The 18040-nt window shown below is 50.5% G+C and overlaps 7 protein-coding genes across 7 annotated transcripts; 4 read left to right on the top strand and 3 right to left on the bottom strand.

Moving 5' to 3' along the window:
• Nucleotides 1-183: 183 nt before the first annotated feature.
• STEHIDRAFT_157896 (uncharacterized protein) lies at nucleotides 184-1113 on the top strand (the record flags this gene model as incomplete). The annotated part of the gene is made up of 1 exon (XM_007305296.1): nucleotides 184-1113. The coding sequence occupies one exon, from the start codon at nucleotides 184-186 to the stop codon at nucleotides 1111-1113; it is 930 nt and encodes a 309-aa protein (XP_007305358.1).
• A 1588-nt stretch (nucleotides 1114-2701) lies between these two features.
• On the bottom strand, nucleotides 2702-5207 carry STEHIDRAFT_111868 (uncharacterized protein; the record flags this gene model as incomplete). Its single annotated transcript, XM_007305295.1, has 5 exons — nucleotides 2702-2791; nucleotides 2856-3609; nucleotides 3670-4013; nucleotides 4432-4473; nucleotides 4539-5207. 5 exons carry the CDS (start codon nucleotides 5205-5207, stop codon nucleotides 2702-2704), a joined length of 1899 nt encoding a protein of 632 aa, XP_007305357.1.
• A 3893-nt stretch (nucleotides 5208-9100) lies between these two features.
• STEHIDRAFT_111867 (uncharacterized protein) lies at nucleotides 9101-9516 on the top strand (the record flags this gene model as incomplete). Its single annotated transcript, XM_007305294.1, has 3 exons — nucleotides 9101-9149; nucleotides 9216-9281; nucleotides 9326-9516. 3 exons carry the CDS (start codon nucleotides 9101-9103, stop codon nucleotides 9514-9516), a joined length of 306 nt encoding a protein of 101 aa, XP_007305356.1.
• Nucleotides 9517-11095: 1579 nt separating this feature from the next.
• On the top strand, nucleotides 11096-11443 carry STEHIDRAFT_33169 (uncharacterized protein; the record flags this gene model as incomplete). Its single annotated transcript, XM_007305115.1, has 2 exons — nucleotides 11096-11323; nucleotides 11381-11443. Coding segments are annotated over 2 exons (291 nt in total), but the record flags the coding sequence as incomplete, so codon positions are not given.
• Nucleotides 11444-12208: 765 nt separating this feature from the next.
• STEHIDRAFT_111866 (uncharacterized protein) lies at nucleotides 12209-12523 on the top strand (the record flags this gene model as incomplete). The annotated part of the gene is made up of 1 exon (XM_007305293.1): nucleotides 12209-12523. One exon carries the CDS (start codon nucleotides 12209-12211, stop codon nucleotides 12521-12523), a length of 315 nt encoding a protein of 104 aa, XP_007305355.1.
• Nucleotides 12524-13881: 1358 nt separating this feature from the next.
• Nucleotides 13882-14817, bottom strand: STEHIDRAFT_169253 (uncharacterized protein; the record flags this gene model as incomplete). Its single annotated transcript, XM_007305292.1, has 4 exons — nucleotides 14730-14817; nucleotides 14457-14675; nucleotides 14082-14398; nucleotides 13882-14013 (listed from the first exon to the last, which is right to left on the bottom strand). The coding sequence occupies exons 2-4, from the start codon at nucleotides 14584-14586 to the stop codon at nucleotides 13882-13884; spliced, it is 579 nt and encodes a 192-aa protein (XP_007305354.1). The 5' UTR covers nucleotides 14587-14675; nucleotides 14730-14817.
• A 161-nt stretch (nucleotides 14818-14978) lies between these two features.
• Nucleotides 14979-17782, bottom strand: STEHIDRAFT_122256 (carboxypeptidase S). The gene is made up of 14 exons (XM_007305291.1): nucleotides 17465-17782; nucleotides 17383-17405; nucleotides 17228-17326; nucleotides 17068-17171; nucleotides 16945-17013; nucleotides 16832-16889; nucleotides 16680-16773; nucleotides 16538-16613; nucleotides 16406-16475; nucleotides 16283-16337; nucleotides 15892-16223; nucleotides 15494-15819; nucleotides 15313-15411; nucleotides 14979-15244 (listed from the first exon to the last, which is right to left on the bottom strand). Exons 1-14 carry the CDS (start codon nucleotides 17768-17770, stop codon nucleotides 15162-15164), a joined length of 1794 nt encoding a protein of 597 aa, XP_007305353.1. The 5' UTR covers nucleotides 17771-17782; the 3' UTR covers nucleotides 14979-15161.
• Between the last annotated feature and the right edge of the window lie 258 nt (nucleotides 17783-18040).

The raw sequence follows: 18040 nt of genomic DNA, 5'->3' as shown, positions 1-18040 counted from the left end.
AAAAGGAAATGTATGATTACGTCCTCCCCTCATGAATCTGGCCCAGATCACAGGAAGAACGTAACTAGCCTTGTCGCCAGGACATAAGAACCCTCCCACTCATTTGAAGTTCTCAGTCAAAGTTCTTGCCTACACTGCGTCTCTCAGTCCTTCTCCTCATAACCCATCATTCCCTCCCTACCCATGAGTATTCCTGCGATATCAACCAGCAGTCCGCTCCTCTCCACGTCTATGTATGGTCCGGGCGGAAAGCACCCCATCTTCCCTAAAGTGTCTCCCGGCTGGAGGATAGATAACAACTACCAGATTCGGTGTAAGCTCCAATATAACATGGACACCACACCTTCCCCGGAATGTTACTCATCAAATCGTGGCCCAGTTGTCATACAGGAAAATCACCTCACCATTCGCCTGGCCACCACCCGAGTCCCCAAAGCCTACGAAACCTCCCCTCCATTCTATTCGATTACCCTAACTGCGGCACAGCGTCAGACAGGACCCGCACCTCGGCTAGGAATTCAGGAGGAGAGCGAGATATGGGGAGAGGATGGGTTGGATCAGATGCATCGAGTGGTAATAGGCAAGTGTCTAGGGCAAGTACGGGGACACTTTATGTTCCCATGCTGGGCATGCGACGGGGTCTGTGACAGTGCCTGCGACCACCGGCTCTGTTCCTACGGCATCATGAAGGTCGATCGCGCCCTTCTCCATCCGCTTTTCAACCAAGCCAGCATCCCCGAACTCCCTCTGCTCGCCTTCCAGATGAACGAGTTCTGGCGCAGCATCCCCATCGAGCGACACCTGCGCCTTGCGATTGCCTACCCGCCCGGTTACCAGTGCGACATGACGACCTGGTATGAGTTCTATCCTCCCATCGCGGTCTTTATGACGGAGATGGAGGCAGAGTATGTGCGCGCGGAGCAACGACGGAGGGGATGGATCGTAGAAAATGACCGGGAGAGACAACAACGGCTCATGGAGGAGTCGCGCATGGAGCGACGTTTCGCGCATCATGCCCTCCGGCTTGCCAAAGTCATCGCCGAAGCCTGTCAGGCAGCATACCTGGAGCGCACCTATCGTCATTTCCTGCGGGCCGTAGGGGGGAGGGCGTGAGGAGGAGATGGTGAGGAGGAGGGTGAGCAGTCGACGCGCCATCTCTGGCTATAGACAGCCGGACATCGGATTGCCCCCTCAGCTCGTTATCGGACTCGGAATGTACCTTACGCTTTAACATCTCTTCCATATCCCACCGACAGTTTCCCTCGGCCTTCCTACTTCGTTTCTACCATCGCTTGTCTAGCTTGTCTTCGCTTGCCGATCCGCGTCCCACTTTCGTTTACTGATTTCCGATTCTTGTTTTCCTTTCTTGGACATTCACAGTTTCTCGCTGTCTCCTCACTCCCTACCTATCGTGTCTGTGTTCTCTGTTAGCTCTTCTTGGCTCGCAATCACATACTACTACCTTGTTTAATGCCAGTCAACGGGTACACGTCGTCCCGCCGATCCTCAAATCCTTGAAGAACGCGCCACTGTTACAGTGTTAGCTCCTCGGAGTCAGACCAGCCGACAGCGCCCGCTGCCCGGGGCGGGTCGGGACCAGAACCGGAATGCCACACAGGGGCAGCACCCGGGCGGGTGACGCGTCGCGGTAGTATGAACCCGACTCGCAGTGACACGGAATGAGCATGCAAGCGTCAGTTAGACTCAGGAGGAGAAAAAGGAAAAGGGTATGTATACAGTAGCTTACCTGGCGAGAAAACCCAGTTGAGCAATCCCACATAATCCTTCCCATCTCCGAGCCCATCGAAAAAGCAGAATGCACCGCACCTAGAACGAGACTTCCGAGGATACCTCCTCGCTACGCTACAGCGCCATCTGCTTCGCATAGTTCTCGCGTCGCGTGTCCTTGGATTCCGACAATTAGCCGGTCGCATGTGCCTAAGTCCCTCGGACAACTTGGATACGTTCCGGAGAACGATAATTCCGACCTATTCAAAAGCAAAATCGTGTGTTTTGTTTCAAACCGACGAGCGAGCAGTACAACTCTCGGGCTATATCGGGAAGAAGGATGCCGATTAGTGGTGGCAGCAGTAACCTGTGGCGCAATCGAATGGACAAAACATGGCATACCTAGAGGTATATCGGCCACACAAGAACTCCAAAAAGGAGTGGCTATGATGCTTAGGGAAAGCAAGAGTGACACCGTGCTTGAATTCCTCACCTGAGTAATTACACTTGATAATGTCGGCTCGTAGTGCACTGACTGAGCTGTATCGGCGCGACAATGAATCTGCAAGTGGCGTGAGAAATTTGCCTGCATAAATGTTTCGGTCCGCTGCGACCCTCAGAGCGGTTTAGGCGGAGTGCCAATTTGGGAACGGTGGCTACATTGACGAACATTTGAGTTATGGACCCGGTGAAGCTACATTATCCCCTGTTGTCCATATCTCTATTGACTCACGACCGAACTGTTGTTTGCTGTCTGACACTGTGCTACGTGGAACACGGCTCTGAAAGTCAAAATTCATATCGCACAAAAACACAACCGCGATTATCAACAAATGCCCTACGCCCCAGCATTCAGCGACGCATGAACAAAACATCCGATATATCATATCCCGAACCGGCACAATTCTCCCCCTCCCGGCAAAGCATACCAACACCCGAGCGATCATTATCGCACGTACCGCCGCCGGCTCTCCTATCTCCCGCTATCCTGCTTGCTCTCGCTCTTGCCGTCGACTGTCTTGTCAGCGCTGGAGCAATACAGAGAGCTGGTCTCGATGATCGTCTAAATTATATAGTTCGTCAGTGTCTATTCCCCTACTGTGATACTAGTACTCAGAAGCACTTACTTCGTCATTCGACAATTGATCATCATCAAGGACTGTCGGCATCGAGGGTGACGCTTCGAGCTGGGACCTGGTATGGTACGCATATTCGCAGGCCCTCTGAGCGCAAACCTCCGCGTCGAACATAGGAGGTGCTGGGTGCTGGACGAGGTGAGTGACCGTCGCAGATGTGTATCCCAAGGGGAAGAGCAAAAGAGCGCTGAGCATGTTTGCGTTTGGTATCGCAGCCCATTCGCGTTCGAGGGTGGAGTCGATGTAAGGAATGAAGTGCTGGTTTCGAGGATTCTGTGGGCGCGACACGAGGGTGAGTGGTACGCGAAGAAGACCTGCTTCTTGTGCGGGAGACGTAGCGGGATCGTCTGGATAACTGAAACAACGGAAGATTCCCCAGTCCTTCGTTGTAGCCAATTCTCTCCCGACTGCGATGCGGAGAAACGAACACTCGCGTTGGACAAAGATGTCCTTGTTGGTGAGTACACCCGGCTCCGTACCGTCTCGATCACGGCAGTGGGAAGTGATGGTGAACGAGAACGTCGCGATTCGGTGGTATTGAAGATACTTCCATTTTATGTTTTGAATCCTGCGGGATGCTGGATGATAGGTGGTGAACGCGTCAGTCCCGAGGATAAGAGACTGGTTGGCTGGAGCTGGTCGGGTATAAGGCAATGAACTAAACAGCACGTCCTGGGGTATGATTGGCACTGCGTATAGAAGGGATCGCCTTCCAGTCTTGCTAAGGCTGATGATGCTACTGAAACTAACGTTTTTATGTTTTGTTTCAGATCAGGGTATACTCAGCAAGGTTGCCCGTACACACCGTGAGAACCTCCGAATAATCATAGCCCCAGCATTGTGGTCCACCCCTTCTTCCACCTCCTGTTCCAACAATATCTCAACCGGCATGCGAGTAGTTCTGGGACTGCACAGACGAGAAAAGACTGGGATAACCATTGCAGGGTCTGTGGAAAGCAAGGAGAGGAGCTCGTCAAGCGACGCAGGCGAAACAAATTTCATAACGGGGATAAAATTGGGGTGAACAATATCCGGAGCGGCTACTCCTGTTCTCCCCCGAGATTGATAAATAGTGGTGCAAGATGAAGTTACGGCGTTGTCCGATATCCTTCTTTTCAATGTGTGGGAAGTGGGCAAAGGGTACTGGTTCTGGAAAGCGCCACATTACGTAGATTACGGATAATCAATTCGTGGATAAGACCCATTCAAGGGTCCAGGCGCTCATACTTGGCCATCTTTTGTGTGAGGAGAAGAAAAGACGTGTGTACCACATGCCCACCCTGAACCCATCGTCATGGTAGGTGTCGTCAAACATCCTCATCAGCAGCAGGCCTACATCGAGGCAACGGAATGGGAGAGCAAAGTAAACGAGGAGAGCATATTGCAAAACGTAAGGTCCATGGAAAGTATGACCCGATGACGGTCTTTTCAAGTCTCGAATGCGACAAAGATAGAAAGCAGTCAGCAGCGCGCAGTCTCAAAAGCAATGGAACAGTAATAGAAGGAGATAGGGAAAGACACCCAAGGTTCTGAAGCATGAGGAACAACTCTTCTAGTACTTCATGACCTTATAGGCGGTCACTTGGTTGAACAAGACAGGGACTTTGATCTGCGAAGACGGTAATGATGTATCAGTCAATCTTGGTCGGATGGTGCAATACTCAATAGTCTTACCGCTCGGTCGATATGGTTGCGGTTCGAACCCCCCATCACCTCACTCTTTACACGCCCCATTGTCCCACCTCCCTCGTGCTCCCCCGTTCCTGCCACCATCCCTGCAGTGCCTGTTTCTATTCCCGCATGATCATCATCTTCCAACGAAACCTCGTCGCCATTTATGAAGTACACAAAGTCACGGGCGGCATGGGAGAATTTGGGAGGGAAGGTGAGGGCGACTTGTAACTGGTTGGAGAGAGGGATAGTCGCGTCCCATTCTTTCTCGAGAACGGGAGAGAGGTCGGGGAAGACGGGACGACCGATTGGAACGCAGAAAGCGCTGGCGACAAAATCGCGACGGATACGTAGAATGCCGACAGAATTGCGGATGCGTTTGGGTATGTCACCATCAATGGGAATGACGTAGAAGTAGGATGAGATGTCGCGGTTGGCCATCCAAGTCGTTAAAGCAACTCGAAACCAGGTGTGGTTGTGATAGACGGTCATGTAACGCCCCGACGCTACCGCCGTCCATATGTCCTGCTCTAAGCTGCCATACCCGAGCGCGGTGGTAAGAAAGAAACTCGGTCGCGTTCCGAGCGACGAGCAGTGAAGATAATCAAGAAGTGAAATTTCGGGCTCGAGGACATAGGTGGATGTGACGACGAGTTCGTTAGGAACCTCCATGTTGTGCTGACAGGGTGAGAAAGCCGTCGACTTCTGAGTCCTGCTATAAGTACGCTCGAACACGATGCTACGGCGTTGTCCCGGTGTTAGGCTCCACGTGGTTGACCATTGGCCGCGATGACCACCAGATCAACACAACGAATATTGATGAAACCAACTGGGATACACACTAAATGTCACTAGGAGCATTCCATTGTGCACAAGCCGGTACCGTTCCTCAACCAGAAGGCAAAGAATTGCCCGTCGAGGTCTACACCGAACACGAGTTCGACTGGCATTTTCAATGTTTCCTCTCTCATAGGTTCACAGGCTAATGTGTCAGATCATTTTTGAAGCCCCGTCGTCTCGAGTGGTGATTACCTAACTCCGACAAAGCGGTTCCGTGTCTATCATCTACCTGTGTCCGACAACAACAAAGGCGTCAGTGTGGTGCTTCTTAGCAGGACGAGAATATACACGACCAATTTTATCATATGCGATGATGCAAAAACTATAGGTCAGATTCGAACTAAGCCTTCGACTGGGAATGACTGACTGATTCATTGCCCTGTGGATGTTTCTGAATGATATATCAGTGATATGTTGGGGTTCGACCACAGAGATGAAACATGGTAAAGAATGTGATTACCTTGTGGTGAGCAAAGGACACTGCCGACAGGTACCCAGGCCACCCGGTATAACCTCTCTTCGTCGCAAGTTGAAGTGACAATGAAGGGCCCTTTGTTCGCCCCCAAGTGTCGCAATCCGGGCCACCCATGGTTGAGTGGTCGGCGTCGCCCGAGCCCCTACTTACCTTTCCAAGTCCCACCTTCGCAGCCGTCTGCGCACCACTTTCTTTCTGTACATTTTGAGTATTTCATGTCCTTTCCATTTCTCGACTGTGTGTACAATGTCCCGGTATGCTTAAACATTATGGGCTCCCGGTGTTTCAGGTGGATCTGGTCAGAGTGTATTGATACCGACAGTTCTACTTACTGTGGCCCTCAGCGGCTTGGAACATCAAGATCATCTCAATGATTATATTATCTCCTCCGATTCACTCCGTGTGTTCCGCGTAGTGCCGAACGTCACAATCAGACCACATTTATCCATTCGCGCGAGCAAGATGAAACCAAATCGGATAGATTGATAACACTATCTTTGACTAGAGCTGAAGGGACCAGGTAAGGCCCAGCGGGCGATGATATAGACAGCTGAAACATAATATTCACAGCCATATGGAGACATGATTACTACATTGAGCTGCAGGACCCACCAGACCGAAGTGTGAACGGCAATGCTGACCGAGAATTAAAAACCGTTCAGGTGTGCCACGATGATCACGGACGGGCAATGGCTCTAAACAGTCACTTTATTGTAGCAGAGACAGTGTAGGGGAGCTTTTGGAAACAAGCAGTACCATATCGGCAGGCACGTCGTTAGCGGCGTATCTTCAGTTTGTGATGATCATGAAACGCTCAGGAAATGAACGTTTGTCGGTCAAACAGGCTACAGACAGGGGTCAATGGCCATGACCTCGAACTACCTCGAGGAACGTCTGATTCTGATTCCGACATCTCGAAATAGCTCTGTGAAGTTTGCAAGATTGCACCTGGATGCAGATGGAATGCCTTTAAGAAAGCAAATTGGTATCCTGAAGTCGGGCATTTTCTTGATCCGTGACCTCAAACGGAGACAGGAGAAGACAATTGTCGGAGTAGAATGTCTATGAACAGGGTGTTCGACCATCAGTCAGGTCTTGGCAATACCATAAACACTCAGTTTCATCCAACCCGAAATGTCATGAAAAGTCTTACGCAGACACCAAAAACCGCTCACGACCAAAAGCAGTGAGCCAGAAGCCCAAGCGCGCTCATTGTGCTGCTTTAGCGCCATCGATAGTGCGCAGGATCCTTCCGCACGACGTGCATCATACGCTCCAACAATAGAAGCAGGCACAATGCAGTCGTTCCTGCCGCACGACGACTGGCCCGGCACGCCGAGAGCAAAGACCTGAGGCGATGATGGACTGTGGACCAAGCAGAGACGAGTGTCATTCTTTAAAAACCGGTGGTCTAATTATGCGCTAGCGTGAACTCGTCTGCAAAATATTTTGTTCTGTTTCTCCCAGAAGCCTGGAACGAGTTTTCCTCGGTATTGAGCTCGGACGAGGAAACAGGTCATCATCGAAGTAGTCGAAACACTGAGGAGACTCGCGTGATTCTATAACGCGGAGCGAAAGAGAGATCTCACTCTTCACAGTCCTTAGAAAGGCACCACATAGGGCAAGATACCGCCGAGTTCAAACTGTCGTCCCCATGTATTGTTGTTTCGCCGCGTATGACGAAGCCCAGTGATTGGTAGAATTGAAGCTGAGTAATGGGTATGAGTATGCATATCTGGAGGAACGTGGTGGAAAAACCCTACCGCAGCATCGGTCTCGGTTTCGACTGTCATCGTAGTACCTAGGGCACCACCGCCTTGAGTTTGTGTCGCCTATTGAGAAGATAAATTAGTACAGATTCTGGCCAGGTAGTCATGCAACGAACTTTTGCATGACTCTCGACAGCATGCACTAAAGCATGCCCAACTCCGAGTCGTTGACAATCGTGGCGGACACCTATCAGTTGGAGCTGCCAAGCGTTGTGCTTCAGTTGTGGGTCTTGGAGCGACTCTGATGTGAATGCGGTATAAAATGGAAGAAACTTTGGAAGGTACAGTGGTCGTTAGTGGAGTCCGCTCATTATTCATCAGGAGACTGACCTTCGTCATCCACCATCCCGGAAGCTCAGGATGCTGTGTACCCAAATTCTTCATGAAGTCGTTGAATCCTACCTCGGCCTGCTCAGGTCTTCCAAAAAATAAGTCAATTATGTAGCACGCGTCCGCGGACTAGCAAAGAGCAATTTCATTCAAAGGTAAGGCCCTTCAGGAACACCGAGAACCTGTGATGGTGAAGAATAGATCTGAACAATGAACCGACGCGAGACAGATACGCAAGGGGGTGACAGGAATAAAATAAAAAACCGGATGTAGGGGGGGGGAGGGGGGCCCGGAGGGCCCTTAAACGCGAACTGTCCGGACATTATGGGAGGTCCTACGACAGCCATTTGGAGGGTTCTTGGGGCTCATATATGATTATCTTTATATACAGTGCTGGTAGAACTGTGCATAGAAGATGTTTTGAGTGTAAAAAGGATAATAATGAATAGTTTTAGGCTAGGTTAAGCTACGGTCGACGTCGGTCATCCCCTCCCCTAGCCTAGGTTAGGTTAAGCTACGGTCGACGTCGGTCATCCCCTCCCCTAGCCTAGGCTAGGTTAAGCTACGGTCGACGTCGGTCATCCCTCCTCTAGCCTTAGGCTAGGTTACACCAACATTCATCAAAGCAATGAGTTAATACCACAATAACCCTCCGTTTTCATCTTTTATGTTGTGTGAAAAGTATTAAATAAATCATTTTAAAATTATTTAAATATTCGAGGGGGGGAGGGGGGAGGGGGGTGAGGCCTTAAACGCGAAAGGTAAGATCCGGTACAGAATTTTACGCTTGCCACCCCCTTGCAGATACGAGAAGTACAGTCGGATGACCAGATGTTCGGTCACAATAGAACTAGTCTCACAAGGTACTTATAAGGAGCTACTCCGGGTCAGAAAGAGTCGCAAAGTTTAGGAGACACTGATGGAAACGCTGAACAAAAACATTAGAACGCGCCGCTGGACGAATCATTTCGGAGTTTGAACCGTTTGAGCCCCGCGTGCTGACGCAAAGTGTCCCGCATCCGGAATCTCGGCTCTGTTACCTTTGTGCCTGACCATCACCTGCTCCCCAGCAGCGAACGCTCTACGAACGATGTTCAAAGCTCGATTGATGTCCTTCTGCTCTGCTTCACCGAACCAACCTCATAACCATCATGTCAGGAATTCATGTTCGCCAACTGTCGCCCAATGAGGCCAACATCGGTAAGCATCTATCATATCTTTCTATTTTCCACATATTGAGGATTTCCGTCTGGTGTACACGCGTAGAGGTTACCTTACAATCTGCCATCGATGCGATGGGAGACGCGTTCAAGGGAGGAAAGTATGGTTCAGGTCATTATGAGGACCAATATCTGACTCTCGGGGCGTTCTAACAGATGTCTTCACCGAAATGACGGCTGGAAACGCAGACGCTTCCGTCCAGTCTCCTCTAGTCCGCGATCTTCACGCTGCGCAGATCCGGGCTGGTCTGATCGGAGGCCTTGTATATGTTGCTGAAGTCGAAGGTCGCGGCGTCGCTGGGGCAGCTGTTTGGTTTGGTCCAGGACAGGACCTGCTCAGCTCGTGAGTCTCTCTTTATTGTTGCTGGGAGGTGTCTTATTTGCCGTAGTTCTGAACGTCCAGACATACTAAGACTATGTCGTCGGGAGTCATTGAACTCGAGATGAGTGAACCCTTCCTGAAGAATCGTACGTGAACCACCACTTTTCGACCCTTACTATCTCATACAGATCGTCAATTAAACTTTTGCTCAGTTCATCAGGAAAGGTGCAAATCCCGCCTAGAGTACTAGAGGTCGCAAGAGGTTATAGAAGGACCCAGAGAGCCTTTTTCTTTTGCCGATGTCTAGGAGCATGGGCGATCGGTTGGTGGGAAAGAAATGGCAGTTGAAACGCATCATCCGCGTCGGTTGACGTTCATTTTATTTGCCAAGAGCAGCATGTCAGCGTACATACGAGTATGATTCACGCTGCATACAGCACACCTCTTCCTTCCTTCCTTCCTAAAGGTCACTTAAGCTTGCCCTAAAGTGAACGTGGAAGCTCGCTGGCGCGACGCGTCCTAACGCGTTTCCCTCAACAACTTACCTTCATCCCATTGCTCGTTCGTTGCTCGTTCGCATATGTCACCCTCCGCCTTCCCTGTCCAAACGCCACTTTCAACCCAAGCTAAACAGCCTCTCCGGTAGTGCCCTCAATAAGAGTTGGTCCAAGGTTGTACACGATGATATGGTGCGTGCTGGTCCGTGGTCAAGCGTACTATCATCTACTTATCATTCAGTTTCTAGCATAGCAAGTATGTTTCGTGACGAGGAACACGATGCACAAGCTGAGAACAGTGGTATTCGACACTTCAAAAATTGAACTGGTAAGCCCTATTCTTGTTAATTAGTTGCGTATCTCGTGCGTCGTATACCTTCGCTCCATCGCGTTCAGCGACGGCTTCCACTCAAGTCTCAAAGGTTAGCCTTGGTCAGCGCTTCAGCGCCCTATCGTTACCGTGGCGTGTTCTTGCGACCCTTCCCTCCCATTCTCGTTTACCGCGAACGACGGACACGTACTCCTCCATGTGTTCCGAACGTCCATCCGCACTTCTCCTTCACGACATCCTCCACCGCAGCCTCATCCCATTCGTCACACCCGCACAGTTCCTCGCATACTATATTCCCTCTTTGTTACTTCTCACACTCCCACATTTTTAAGTAACTTGTATGGCTCTTACTTTATCATAAATACACATGGATATATATAAGATGCCCCGTATCACCTTTCGGATGAGCTATGTAATAATGGAATACCCAAGGAATACCAGGCTAGGATACAATAGAGAAATGCGAACGAAAAAGAGCGCTCTCTTGTGCCAAGGCAAATGATCGGCGACTACGATCAAATGAAAGAAGAATGCTTTTGACGCGTCTTGGAGCTCTCTGGGAGGCTCTCAATAGAGGGGGTGTCTCTGGAGTCACTTGCCGGACTAGGAGCTCTTGCTAGAGCTAGCAAGAGCCTCTCAACTTTGCTGATGTTGTGCACCCATCTCCCGAGCGTACATCATGGAGAATAATTTTCCTCGCAATGTCTCTAGGGATCCTCTCCTCCGCCATCATAACATCTTGGCTTCTCCCGTCGCCCACTACTTTCTCTTCGCTATCCACACCATCCCCTGAAGACTTACCGCGTGTGAACGCCTACATCGGTCTCGACAGACTCCCTTTTCCGAAGTCGCTGAAGGGAAAGGAGATCCTCAACTTTCCACTAACAATCGGGCGTGTAACGTTTGACGATCCAAACTTCGTCATTCCCACCGAAACTCCTGACGTACCGTCACCCGAGGGCGTTGTCTTCCCCGATGTTCGCGAGATTCTCATATCATCGACCGTAAGCCTACGTCTAGAACCGTCACCCCGCCGCTGTTCATGTTGATTGTTCATCAAGATTTCTACCGTGGCAGAAGTCCGCGTCTTGGACTTTGGGATGGAGCGCTGCCATGTATCAATCATGCTCGCTAGGGTACCGTGAAAAAAGGCCGAATTAATAACTTGTGAATAAATCGGTGTTAATAACATGTTAATAACACGTTATTAACAAAGCTCTCTGGCTGGGGGTTTACGGCCATGTTAATAAATGTGGGGATGCCGAGCATCTGAATGATGGTTTGTGTCTGAATCTCGATGAGAGGCCCACGGTGGCTCTTTTTGCCAACTTTTTGCCAACTTTTCGCCCACTCTCGACTTGACCTGGCCTTGGCATAATCTCAACTTATCCTAACCTAACCCCCGCATCAACTCCGCATAGCCTCAACTTGTACTTAACTTGACCTTATCCTAACCTACCCTGCACTCCGAAGATTTTCTTCTCATTTCTCCGAGTCCAATGTGCAGGTAGTGACTTCGAAGTGGCAGGAAGTGCAGGGTAGGTTAAGGTAAGGTTAGGGGATGTTGAGGTCAAGAGTAGATTAGGGGTAAGTAACCCAGGATATTGGTGGGTAGGTTAGGAGAAGTCGAGGTTATATGAAGGCTAGTTCACGTTAAGGAGAGGTTCAGAAACAAATCTCGTACGTTCTTCTGCTCTACTCTATCATCCTTCGAGATTTTAACAGGCCTGATTTTATTAACATGTCCATAAAGCCGTTACTCACATGTTATTAACTCGGAATTTCACATCGTTATTAACACTGTGAAAAATGTGTTAATAAAGAGGCGAACACCTCGGTTGTTAATAACATGGGTGAGACTCGCCCCGGGAATTATTCACGGAACCCTAATGCTCGCGTCTACGGCAGCACCTTCGTCGAGCAATGATGGCGATCGTCTTATCAGCGATGAAGGTGCATCCATACAAGTATTCCGCTTGGAAGCAGAGCGTCCTCTGAACCTCATTCCGAACTCGAAGGTCGCCATGCCGCGTAGAAAGGAATCTTTAGGGGTGTTAGAGGCCGAGGTCGGCTCGGTCGTCAACACGACTGCATTTAACTGCACCTCTGGGTCTTTGGAGCAGTTTGAGCTCGTCTGTGCAACGCCGTCCTGTTATCTTAGGCTGCGGCAGGAGACCGGATCACAAGGTCTCGGTGAGCTTTAACGATCTCGAAATCAATCATGGATTGCTACTAATGACGGTTGTGTCGACAGGCGTGGTCGTAGTGCAGCTTCCGTCGCAGTAATATAGCTAGAAAAGGTCCCGCACAGCACGATCGTGTGCCGAATCACGTTAAGGTTGACTATGGGCATTGTCATTCCTCGGAATTTATCTACTCTACATGGCATACCGCTCTTCGCTCGAACCACTGGTCCCATTCACCCACTCGTCCCAATTCCTGTCCAAATCTTCCAACACAGCGGCCCAGTCCCTGCAACATGCGTCGCACCAACCCTCTCAACTTCAAAATCCCTCTCCAGCGGATCGAAGGGTTCCAAAGTTAAATCCGGATGGCACAACACCATCTCAACAGACGCACAAAGATCGTCAGCTACCACTGAATGCTCAGGATTGCGAGGCTTGATCGTGGATTCTCCCTCACCTGTCTAATATAGTTAAGGCAATGATGAGCATGGGCCAAAGACCCAAGCGGATGCTCCGGCTCCATGATAGCGAGGCGCAGAAGGCGCAAACAATGCAATTGATGGAACATCGATACACATAAAACACGGTGTGGCGATCCCATTCGGACGTAGCCTTGCCCTCGAGGTGACGTTGATGCCCAGTGGGCCAGAGCGTCCGGACCTTCGAGAGGATAGTTGAGGCTTTCCTCGACTGTCAGCAGGACAGGAGCGAGTTGTGGCATTGGGTAGTATTGAGGGCAGTCGTTACCGATGTATGCTGTGAAAATGTGAGTGTCCTAGATAAAGCGTCGTGCAGGCACAAAGGGGCTTACTGTATTCCCTAGACTTTTCTACAAAAGTAGCGGAATGGTATAGCTGGTATACCGTAGAAAAGACACTGGAAAAAAATGTCACCACGAAGACAAGAACCGGAGTGGTGAGATCAGAGCGCATCGTCTAGCTGTCGTCAAACGGAGAGGGTAAGGAACGGGAGACGATAGTGAATAGCTCGACAAAGCTGACGGACTAACATTAGACGTTTGTGCGCCTGATCTACCATTCGAAAGAGCATATGGCGGGGCCGCAAATTTGTCCTACGAATCCAGTCACGAGGGCCCGTTATCGGCCGGAGAATACAGTCGGTTTTTGTTTTATGATGGACACAAATAGGGGGAGTCAGAAGCAAACCTTGAGGCGTTAACGAGCACAAAGGCTTCGCTAAGAATGCCGGTGCGAACATTCAGACATCGGATAACAGCACACAGTCAATGCCCTGTCACCAATTATAACAGCCCGGATGTACTCTCGTAGCGAGAGTGGACTCACTGCTGAAAAGTCCACGAATCGAAATAGATTGGGACTCAGGGAAAGGACGCATGACTGAGACTAAGCAAGTCTTTACTTCGCGTCTGCGGCGGCGTAAACCACTCTCCAATCCTCGCATACGTGCATGACTGCCATCTCCACAGCATGTGGACCGACAGGGTCTCGCACATTCTCTAAATGCAGGTCAGAACGACATAACATCATCTGGGAGGGCGCAATGTGTCAGTCGTATTCCGAAATCGGACGTATATAGATAGGGGGAGTGAACTGACCTGGCGCAAATAGTTCATGCAATGCCTCACCAGGCCGTATGTAACATTCCCTCGCGGCCTCTCGCCTGTCTCGATGCGTGTATGCGAAATGACGATAGCTGCTCGAATAATGTCGAGGCAGCGCAGCTGGTGGAACATCGAAATGGTCTGCGGCTGTTCTCCCGAAGTAGTGAAGATCTTTCCACCGTCAGATGGGACGAGTTGAGCCCACTGCTGGATCCCTTCTTCGGTATCGAGCTGATAGTGAAGCGTGTCTTCGACAAACAACGCGACAGGTCGAAGAGGGCCTATGTTCCAATGACTTGATATCGACCTCGCTGACACAAAGGCAATTCAGCATATTTACTTGTAAGCTAAAGGTGAATCAATACTTACGTGCTGTATGAAAGGCTGGGTCCACAACCTGATGGGAAGTTGCCCACAAATTGGATACCATGGAAGCGAGTACGAGTCCGAGTGTGCAGCCCAGAACGATGAGAGAAGCTGTTTGTAACCGAGAGAGCATCAGGCCCGCCGAACAAACGAGGATATTCTCGAGCTGAAGACCACGGCAGATGGAGGTCTCGGTACAAATAGCAGCTCATGCGGGCGGTTCTACCTCGTTCGATATAAGCGGGGATATACCGCACAAACAAGAAGATCAACTACCATTTCAGGAACACGAGCGCCGTCCTCAAAATATGACCACGGGATGCATCCGTACTGCATGAGCACGTTGAGCGCGGGTGTCCATCACAGTGGTCGTTTATCAAGGTGGCGTCATGTGAGGAGGCATAGGCGAATGACGGTAATTTACTCTTGCATATACGACCATGGGGAGAGCGATTGAGCGACGATTAATAGAGCGCGCGACATTTTGCCTCTGCCGCACAAGAGAAAGGATGGAAGGGAATTAATTGAGTTCCAAAGGCGGAAAGAAATCAATAGTAAGACACCTCAGCTGGTAGCACGGATCAGCAAGAGCGTAGGCGTAGTTTTCTCTGACAAGAGCCAGGTTAAGCGATCTGCGTGCCACATGCATACTGGGTATCAAGAATATGCCACCGTACTCTGTGCAGAGAGATTAATCTCTTAGAGAGGTTACAAATTTACAGCCTCATCCGCATTCAAGATGAGTGTCGCATAGAACTTCATAATCTCCACGAACGAATCCATCAAAATCCCTATAGCAGGCAGCGGTTAGTCAACATGATCAACCACTGCAATCATCGATGTATGGGAGGAGACATACTTTCGTCGACTGTGTGCGCGAACTTATGCGCCGGGTTCGACCGATCAAAGTGGCGATATCTGAAAATATGTGGCGTCAAGTCCCAGTACCACCTCGTATCTGTAAATTGAACGACCACACGTGCGCAAATCAGCTCCATCATTCCTCTAAACACCCACAGTCGACAGAGAATTCGACTCGCCAGTACCACCGGTACCCATCCCTGGACTAACGACCAGCTTGTCCTCCTCGCTCCCACTTACGATCCCCCTATGGCCGTTGTATACCGCCCTGATCGTACCACTCAACAACCGCCAAGGTTCTGCGTCGTCGCCCGAACCAGCCGGTGTCCCAGGTGCAGGTTCTCGGGCTTTCCAGACACCGAACGCGTGAGAGAGGATGAGGGTTCCATAGGCGGGAGTGGACGGTGTGTAAACGGTGTCATTAAAGGCGGTGAAAGCGAGAGAGTACTGGCCAGCGAGGGAGAGCAGGCGAGAAAAGTCGTAGGATTCGGTTTCAGCGACAGAACTGGTTTGGCGGAGAGGTGTTACTGGTCAACATATGTGTGGCGGCGAACAAGACGAGTGTGGCGTCACCTACCTGTCTGTGGAGATCCTATGGTTCATGACTGCGTAAGCCCTTTCGGGTAACGCATTCGTCTTCACTCCTCCTCTGATGATATCAATGGCCTGCGTCGTCCCTAGCAGATTCTTGATCGCCTTATCCTCCAATACCACCTCTTCCAGTTCATTCAATGCTTTATCCGAACCCGCATCGGACGATTTGACGAGTTTGCGGAGCTTAGGATCGACGGAGGATGCGTGGGTGGATATGCACTGTAATGTGGAGTAGAGCGGGCTGGTTCGGGTGAGATGCACGGGGAAAGGGTCTGATTCCCAGGCGACGAGCATGGAGGAGAGCATGCCGATGCTCTGTCAAACCACATAGATCAGGGAAGAGCGTAACGGAAGTTTGGGTGAGATGTGCTTACCGTGTGGGGAGGCGGGACGGATGAGTGACCGCCTGGGGAGCTCAACTCCAATCGACTATCAAGGGCCGTGAGAAATGAGTTAGTTCGCTTTTTCGAGAAAGAAAGGTGGGCTAAAACGCGTACACGTCCATGTAGCCCTTCTCATTCGTACCAGGTATGGCGATCGTAGAGCCATACTTCGTCTCCCATTGACCTGAACGGTTATAGTCAGCATTTAAGACCTGGATTAGTGTCGGTATGATCCGAGTCACTCACCGCCCTCGTCAACGAGCATTGCAAATCCGTTTTTACCGAAGGTCTTCAATAGGTATTGTCCAAGATATTGCGCCCCCTGAAGAAGGCTTCGTTTCAACGAGGCTATTTGTGAAATGAAGGGTTAGATGAAGGAGAGACGTACATGAGCACCCATGATCTCTTCATCGAAACCAAGTGAGAGGACAATCGTGCGGCTAGGCTTGAATCCTTGCTCGATCAGTATCTCAAGGGTTGACCTATCATTCACCATGAGTTCTTTTCGCGGTCGAGGGGTAAATCGTGAGGTTAACTCACATCAAACCAATCAGATCTGTCTTGTCGTCGAGTGACCCTCTTCCCCACATGAATTCTCCTGAGTAACGTGAGGTGAATATTTTTAGGAGTAACACACGTTGAACGAAACGCACCATCGTAATAGCCTGCGTACGGTGGATAGGTCCACTCGCCGAAAGTTTCCGGATTGACCGGAACAACATCTGTAATAGGACGTGAGCTTGGTCAATCACGACATAGGGACTTTCGTGGCGCACCTTGATGCGCTGTCAGCAATATTGGCTTCAAGGAGCTGTCCGAGCCCTGCCAGTGGTACACGAGGCCGTAGGTGTTGACTTTCGTCAGACTGACTGTCGAGTGCCTACATGTAAAGCGATCAGAGAAGGTATAGAAGCGGGCGAGTGAGAAGGTACTCACACTTTGGGATAAGACGCCACAAGGTACTCATGGAACGCGTCGAACTGCTTCCATCGCTCGTCGGCCCCTACTGGTTGCATGTCGTCAAACGACTCCGTCCTGGTGAGTGTTTAAAATTTAGTGCTTGCACAAGAGAGTTCTCGCGAAGGACTCACTTCACTTGGATAGCTCCACTCAACTAACATGCCATGCGTTAGGACTTCCTCCGCCACAATCCGAGGCAACGATGATGCGTACCCAGTTCACCATCCTGGCCTTACCACCATCCGAGTCATACAGCGTATTCAACGTCTCGAGCAGAGTTTCGTGCACTGATGGATACAGCGCATTGAATTGTGGGCATGCCTCAGTTCCGGCGCCTGCGAAAGAGTCGAAGGCCCCCAGAAGAGCTGACGCTGGAGTTCCGATTGGCAAGGGAGCAGCGTAAAAGATGAATGATCCTCCAAGTGCTGCAGCAACAACGATTCCGAGGCGACGAAAGTGGTTCTTCACCAAGTTCTCGCGCCTTGTTCTAGTGGGGCTACTACGGCTCGGATTTCCCATGTTGGAACGCGAGCAGTTGGTACGCTGAGCGTTACCGCCCAGAGGAAGGTTTGTCGAAAGCCTTTTGAAGGAACGTAGAACCCGCACAAAACCGAGAACATCTCGGAAGAGGCTTCTACATATCGCTGATATCGTTGATTTGTCGTTGATGATAAGAAAGCATGACGTGGGGACATGCCAAGACCCTCTGATCCTAACAAGGACAAACAAGGCACCGGCTACCACCGAGGTTACAGTGTGCCTTGAGTGCGCCACACTGCCTGTGTTGCA

Source organism: Stereum hirsutum (genome assembly GCF_000264905.1).
Source record: "Stereum hirsutum FP-91666 SS1 unplaced genomic scaffold STEHIscaffold_9, whole genome shotgun sequence".
Taxonomy (NCBI): Eukaryota; Fungi; Basidiomycota; class Agaricomycetes; order Russulales; family Stereaceae; genus Stereum; species Stereum hirsutum.
The sequence above is the reverse complement of the archived record's forward strand: the minus strand, read 5'-3'. Positions and strand labels throughout refer to the sequence as shown.

Bases quoted from the DNA above. Each gene is read 5' to 3' on its own strand.
- STEHIDRAFT_122256 (XM_007305291.1), bottom strand. From the start codon at position 17,770: ATGGGAAATCCGAGCCGTAGTAGCCCCACTAGAACAAGGCGCGAGAAC. The intron at 16,338-16,405 runs GTACGCGTTTTA...GGCCCTTGATAG, and splicing joins GAGAAGGGCTACATGGACGT to TCGATTGGAGTTGAGCTCCC. The intron at 16,224-16,282 runs GTAAGCACATCT...GTGGTTTGACAG, and splicing joins CCGTCCCGCCTCCCCACACG to AGCATCGGCATGCTCTCCTC.